This window comes from Magallana gigas, chromosome 3 (assembly GCF_963853765.1).
Source record: "Magallana gigas chromosome 3, xbMagGiga1.1, whole genome shotgun sequence".
In the NCBI taxonomy this organism is placed as follows: Eukaryota; Metazoa; Mollusca; class Bivalvia; order Ostreida; family Ostreidae; genus Magallana; species Magallana gigas.
Genome location: NC_088855.1, coordinates 52,085,050 through 52,092,398, shown reverse-complemented (window position 1 = coordinate 52,092,398; position 7,349 = coordinate 52,085,050). Strand labels below are relative to the sequence as shown.

Here is a 7,349-nt window from a genome sequence, read left to right as displayed (position 1 = left end):
GTGACTTTACTTATCACCAAATGGGAGAAACTTTGCAATCGGCCGTTGATACAAATAATGTTATAATGTATTCTCATAAATGGAGGTAGATGGCATATAAATTCACGTCGAACACGCCTATCGAAATTTATGCCACGTGACACGCGTGACACAGACCGGTAACATTATGAAAGGTTAAGCGAGTTCCAGGTAAACAACAAGGAAGAACCACTGGACTTTTGCATCTGTTTCAGAATTTCCAATTGAGAACAGTGAGATACATTTTTCTCTTTTCACATATAGAGTTTGACAAAATACATTGAACAGCTGAAGGAGAAAAATGTATCTAAATGTGCTCGTGCATTTTAAGGGCTTTAAATGGGAGGCGGAGCTAAAAGTCTAAGACTGAAAGTAAACAGAGTACCCCTACATATTTACATCTCCCATTTTATTGTTTTTTCGTGGGTAAGAAGGGCATTCTATAAAAGTACATATATCAAGTATTAAGTACATGTTCATGCCAAATAAAAAGAGTAATTCTAAAGAATATTTTTGCCAATTTACTGGGGTCGTATTTCACATCATTCTTTCCTTTAGGGAATGCGAAGGGGAACCACTCTGAAGATCATAAAAAGTGTACTTTTTTTAAATTACTTTATAGCTCACCTGAGTAGGCTTGGTATTTTTTAAAATATACTAAGGAGGGCGATTTAATTTAACCAAACAAGATCAAAAAATCAAAAATACAATATTCGACTACAGACTATAAGTTATTGCAATTTGGCAAGGGTAACTTTTTTAATGAAAGAAGAATATCGTCCGTTACTTCCGTTGCAAAGATGTTCTTCCTTGCTGTACACATATCGGTATGATTCCTTGAAGGACTGGTGGTCACAACTCGGATCGTTAACTGTGTGTCGTTTTTGTGCTAATGAGATCCAAGTTTTTCTCTAGCTAAAACAAAACTGCGCTCATTAAACGACATTAGTTATCTGTTTAAATTCTTTTATTTTGTCTACCAACATGCTCGATTACAACATCGTCTTACATTCGTCATCTTTTACCACAGCCAAAGTTTATCAATCATTAAACACGTTTTCCACGTCACAAAACACCTTGAGTTGGAAGTTGATGAAAATTATATACTGTACATCCTAGCCATCATAGATCCTGTGACTCTGTTCATAACTATTGCAATTTTTGAAATTGGATATTTTTGTATAAATTCACATTGAATAATGGGTAACGGTTTTTATGGCATCAAACACAGATAACATAATGTTTAGAAAACATGCTTAGCATAATTACTTATCTATCAAGATTAGTAGATTACCTCCGTACTAAATAGATACTCCAGACGGTCACGTATCTCACTTCTCAGGTGATAACTTCTGACGGCCGAAAGAAATGTAGGATTTGTCCAAAGTTAACAAATTAGTCCATCAAGATAGGACTAATCGTCTTAAAAGATATGTGAAAGATTCAGTCTTCAGAAAATGTTAAACAACCTTTAAAATTTAAAAAGAAGAACTAATATTCTGCTCTCACAAAATGGCAGAGGAAAAAAAATTCGGTATTCCGGACTATGTGATCTTTGTTCTGACTCTTGTGATATCCGCGGGTATAGGGTTATTTTATGCATGGAGAGACAAAAGGCGACAAAGTACAGAAAATTTTCTTCTTGGGGGCAGACAAATGTCCATATTCCCGGTGACTCTATCTTTGATGGCCAGTTTTTTGTCCGCTGTTTTGGTTCTTGGAGTTCCGACAGAAATATACTATCATGGCACCATGTATTGGGTGATATCATTTTCCAATATCTTGACTTTTCCGGTGGCCGTTCATGCGTTTTTACCCGTATTTCACAGGCTAGAAATATCGAGTGCATATGAGGTAAATAACAATTTGATATCAAAGTGTATTACTATTTTAAAAATAAAGAGGGGAAATTTCTTAATTATCTCACAATTGGCATCTGAAAACTGACTTATTTTATTATTCGATGACTGATTGGATTAAAATAATTCAAATCACTAATTTCTAAATAAATAGATTTTTGATATTTGTATTTTTTGGATTAATTACGTATTCTTGAAAGTGTTCGTTATATGCCCATCTCCCAAAAATGATGGCGCCTTGCATCTTATTGATATTTTTTCAGTATCTGGAAGTGAGATTTTCGAAAACGATACGAACAATGGGATGTATTGTGTTTCAAGTACAGATGGTAAGGATTCCTTTTAAGCGGGCTGCGCCCCCCTCCCTCCTCCAAACATAGACTCAACTAAATTCAAAATTTAATGAAAATCGATATCTTTGAAAAAAAAGTATACAAAAAGAAATACATTGAATAATCATTATTTATGGCATCCTATAAAACGTCTCAAAATTAAACGGCGCTAACGTGCCACGCGTCTGATGAGGCTGTCAGGGACAGGTCAGCTTGTTTAATGTACCTATTGTTTACTGTCCACATAAAATACCTCAGTCGTCATTACCAAAAAGGTCAGTCTGTACGGTCATGTGACCCAAGACGTACTGTATATGATTATGCTTGGTCAGTCTCTTGTAAAGTCGATCATCTTTAATTAACTTATCGTAAAGGGGCAATTTTATAAGTCTAATTTTGATCAGATTAAATACTTGTTAACAGGAACTCCAAAGCTTTATTTCCACGTTTTAAAAAACGGGGTTGTAATAGCCGATATTCACTTTATTCAGAACCCAGCAAAAAGATTAATAACATAATAAATCTTGATTTGTTTCTGTCATAGATAAAATCAATTTTACCAAACACGTAAAAAAATCAGCCTATATTACTTTTATGATTCTTTAATGCACGAATATTATCAAGAATACAACATATCCGATGTATTGTTCCAGCTTCTATACATGGCAGTTGTGTTGTATGCCCCAGCGCTAGCTCTGAATCAAGGTAGGAAAGCAACACTAATCCTTAACCATCAGAAATATTTAAGTCATGAATAAAAAAAAGATTTAAGATTTGAATTCAGGATTTGAATTTTAATCCGTCGAAATTTCTTCTTTTTTTTTTTTTTTAGTTATGGGATTCAGCATGCTTTTGTCAATTTTAGTCATTGGACTTGTATGTACTTTCTACACCGCAATTGTGAGTTATGACAGATGTTTTTACCATTGTAAGATACTAGAAGTTTCTATAAAATACGATATCTTTTTAAATTAATTTTTAAAATGTGATTCTCTTACCACTTCTTTTCTAAAAATCCAGGCACCATTGAACATCACTTCATATCTATTACTTCTAGCATTGTGTAATGCCTCATATTTTCATGCCTTTAATTAAAATACTTTTTGTTTGGATTTGTGTTACATAAATGTTATTGATTCAATAACTAGGTACGAATTGTCATTATATACAGGGTGGATTAAAAGCTGTGATGTGGACTGACGCCTTCCAGATGATTATAGTGTTTATTGGCCTCTTGGCGCTGGTTATAAAAGCCACGGTGGAGGTTGGCGGGTTCAATCACGTGTGGGAGACAGCTAAACAGGCGGAAAAACTCCAGGCTGACAAGTAACGAGTTATCCGCACCACTGAATCTTATGAGGGCATCTGCGCAAACAATTTCTTTGCATTATAATTTTCTGCAATAAGAGTGTGTCGCCATTCGATGTAAAATGAATAATCTACTATAATAAAGGGACATGGTGACGCACAAAACCATATGAATTAGCAAATATCGAATTTTTACACGATTTCCACATTTTTTATGTATATCATATGAAAAGATTAATATTTGAAAACTTACGATGTTCAAAAGTAAATAAAATTAAAAAGAGAAAAATAGAATTTAGCGTTGGGCCATCACAATATTATTGAGTTTTCCTTCATGGCCACGCAAGCGCATGGGCATGTACATGTAAATACTGCAGCGTGGCATACATCATGAGCCAGAAGCGTCTCATTAAAACCTGATGCCTTAAAAACTATTTTATTAAGATGCATTCTTTATTGATGCATATTCTTACCATCGAATAGCTTCAAATTCAAATTCTTTTCTCAGTGTGTCAATCAAACTGTAACTATTTTTAGACAGAAATCGTAATCACGTGACACTAAAGCAATGTCCAAAACAACTCGGTATGTTTACATGACTGTGCAATTCCGGATGAGTTTTAATGACTTGTAAATTGATAGATGATGACTTATGATGCGTGAAACCTTCCGTATGATGAAATTTCGTGTAGCTCTTTTACATCTATTTTGGATCACCGCGCCACTTTAAGGGTACAGCATTATTTGTAATCCATTCAATATTCAGTATTACTAGTATTACCCCCAATTGGGTAACCCAAAGTGGGTTTTTTTTTAAATAATTCACCGTTTATAAGGATTTACTAGTATTCGCGTTTTACATGTAAGTACAAAATATATTGAATCAGTACAAATAGGAAAATATTGATTAATATACCGGTATTTACTGTGAATACATTTGTTTCATGGTCCAAGATTTTTATTTCTTAGTTTTAACACAAGTCCTTTTGAGCGGCACACATTTTGGACACTCGCGGTCGGTGGGTTTGTGACGTCAATGACGATTTACGGCAGCAACCAAGCCATGATTCAGCGATACCTCAGCATGAGAAGCTGTCGAAGTGCACAAGCGTAAGCTCTATAATTTACGTTGACATTGGTTTACTTTGAAAGTGAATTTTTTTTCTCTCCAATTCTTGTTCGATAACTTTTGTCAAAAAGAATCAAATTAATGTTAAAGTTCCTGACTTTGAAAGTTTTTCCAGGTTCGAATGCAGACAAGTCCAGAAATCTTGATTTTTAAATAGTTCTATATTATTTTTCCCAGAGCATTATACTGGAACCTACCGGCCAGTTTGATTTTTACCACACTGTTGGTGTATGTTGGGCTAGTCTTATTTGCACGATACGGGACCAATGATCCAGTGGGGTGCATTATTCAGAGGAGGGACCAGGTTAAACAAGTCGTTATTTATCATGAAATCACAAAATGCAGTACACTAAACTGTTTTAGAATTTATGTTTTGTAGAATTTATATTTCACTTTGTATATTTTTTGTAATAGATGATACCCTGGCTTGTAATGGATGTTCTGGGGGATTACGCTGGATTTCCTGGTTTGATGGTTGCTTGTATATTTAGTGCATCTTTGAGGTAAGTTTCATTCTAATAAATGACGTTAGTTAACACTCTTCTTTATACACATACGACTGCATATGTAATGTTAACATTATTAACGAAAGTCACAATATTGCCGTTTCGTTTCAACCTTTAAAAAATGTGACGAAATGTCTTTGATATGATTTTAATTTGGTCACAAATATCAAACTTGGGCATATAACTTTCGACAGCACTGTTTCATCAGGAGTTAACGCCCTTGCTCTGACTTTTATGACGGACGTTTTTCGACCACTCCACCACTTCTTCACAAAATCTACGATCAACGAGAGGAGAGCTACTCTTTATTCAAAACTGATCGCTCTGATATTCGGGTTTCTTACGATCGGAATGGCTTTTCTTTCGGAGAAAATGGGTCCCCTAATCCTACAAATTGCTCTGAGCATCTTTGGAATGGTCGGAGGACCACTTCTCAGCCTCTTTGTAATGGCGATGTTTATCCCTTGTGTTAATTCGTGGGTAAGTAGACTATCTTACGCTTCATGTCGATTTATTTTATCGTATTTTCATAAGCACACTTGAATAACTCAATGTTAGCAACATTTGCAATTTTCATAATAGGGCGCTGGTGCGGGTCTCATCTGCAGCCTCGTTTTCACTTTTTGGCTTGCGATTAGTGCCATTGTTCACAGACCATCTCCCCCAACTCCCATATGTCGTAATGATGTCACTTCCGCCTTAAATTCAACCTCAATCGCAAACCTCTTCAGCACATCTAGTTCCGTTTTGCAGTCAAGTACCTTGACTGAGTCAACATTGTCCCTTGAATCTGGGTAATGCGTCACTTCATTGACAATTTATATTTTCATTTACAATTAAAATCATGTTTGTTTTGAGTCAACCAAAAGTAATCAATATATATAACATCTTGTAAATAACAAAGCTCATTTCTAATTATTGTTGGCCATAAACATCGTTCTCATTGTTTCAAATCCTTTTGAAAAATTAAATGGATCCAAAGAAGGCCTTTCTCTACACTGTAACTTTAGTTATGAGAATAAAGTTCCGCAGTTATGAGAATAAAGTTCCGTGTCATTTAATGCATACAAATTATACTAATAGATATGAAAACGATTTATTATATGTCATATCAAATTGTTATATAAAATGGTCGTTAATCAAAAGCAAATTCATGTTTCTAAAATTAAATGATGATTGAAAAATACGGAATGATTTTTCTGAATTTTTTTACAATTTTTTTTTACAGATACATTTTATATATATTTATACAAATTTACAGGCATGGCATGAAATCTAATACATTAATTTGCAGAAACTAACAGTTGAAATATTATTTTAGCGGCACATGGAATGAAATCTACAACATTTCCTACTTGTGGTATAGCTCTATCGCCGTCATTGTAGGGGTGACTGTGGCTATCATTGTTAGCTTAATTACAGGTAAAATAAAAATGATGTGTCCAAATATTTTCGTTATTTTCAATAAATGACTCCTTATCCTTATCTAAATTAATTATTGATCTGCCTCATGATGGACACATACGCGATGCACTGTTGCTTTGAAATGGTCAACCTGGTTGAACATAAATGTATTTTCAACATTCCCCCGTTATACTGTTTGACTTCTTCCTTCAAAAGGTGGAACCAGACGAAAACCCGTGGATAGACGCCTCCTATCCCCACTTTACTTATACCTGTCGTCGTTCGCTGTATTTCAGCAATTTTCAGAGGTTTGTTTTAGCATCATGCATAATTAATTTTTTGAAAAGTTTATAAATGATACCATCCATTTTTACATTGTTATTTTATTCTAGAGACAAGACCAACTCCTTGAAAAGAGAGAAGCAGTGGGAAATGGCGTGGTTTCTTTGAGACAGACAGTGGACGTAAACACAAATGAAAATGTATTATGATATTACGTTGTATTTTTTTAATATCCATGGACTATTATTACTCAGAATGTTAATGTAAATCAAATGAAGTTGTAATACTGTTGTACTCTTATTTGTGTGTTGAATTCATTTAAACAATAAGATATTGTATTAGGCGGTTTACAAGTATCGAGGCAGCGAGTAATGCAGGGGCGGGTAATTGGATTTTCTTCTGCAATGATCGTAACATATATATAACCATGGAAAAAGAGAGGACAAAAAGTCAAAATGGAGAGTGTTATATTACGGCGACAAACCGGAAAATACAGGCAATATGTAGGAAT

The 7,349-nt window shown here is 34.5% G+C and overlaps 1 protein-coding gene across 2 annotated transcripts; it reads left to right on the top strand.

The window, feature by feature from the left end:
* The first annotated feature begins 1,164 nt into the window (after window positions 1–1,164).
* Window positions 1,165–7,124, top strand: LOC105318416 (sodium-dependent multivitamin transporter). Of its 2 annotated transcripts, XM_011415528.4 has the most exons (13): window positions 1,172–1,872; window positions 2,141–2,206; window positions 2,863–2,914; window positions 3,042–3,109; window positions 3,381–3,535; window positions 4,487–4,627; window positions 4,824–4,950; window positions 5,061–5,149; window positions 5,347–5,632; window positions 5,735–5,946; window positions 6,474–6,574; window positions 6,773–6,864; window positions 6,949–7,124. In XM_011415528.4, exons 1-13 carry the CDS (start codon window positions 1,531–1,533, stop codon window positions 7,045–7,047), a joined length of 1,830 nt encoding a protein of 609 aa, XP_011413830.3. In that variant the 5' UTR covers window positions 1,172–1,530; the 3' UTR covers window positions 7,048–7,124. The 2 variants fall into 2 exon arrangements, with proteins under 2 accessions (XP_065936347.1, XP_011413830.3); XM_066080275.1 differs by lacking the exons at window positions 5,735–5,946; window positions 6,474–6,574 and having other exon boundaries at window positions 1,165–1,872.
* The last annotated feature ends 225 nt before the right edge of the window (window positions 7,125–7,349 follow it).

Excerpts from the sequence above, each read along its gene's own strand:
- LOC105318416 (XM_011415528.4), top strand. The coding sequence starts at position 1,531 with ATGGCAGAGGAAAAAAAATTCGGTATTCCGGACTATGTGATCTTTGTT. Across the intron at positions 1,873-2,140 it reads AAATATCGAGTGCATATGAG|TATCTGGAAGTGAGATTTTC; the intron begins GTAAATAACAAT and ends ATATTTTTTCAG. Across the intron at positions 6,575-6,772 it reads CATTGTTAGCTTAATTACAG|GTGGAACCAGACGAAAACCC; the intron begins GTAAAATAAAAA and ends TTCCTTCAAAAG.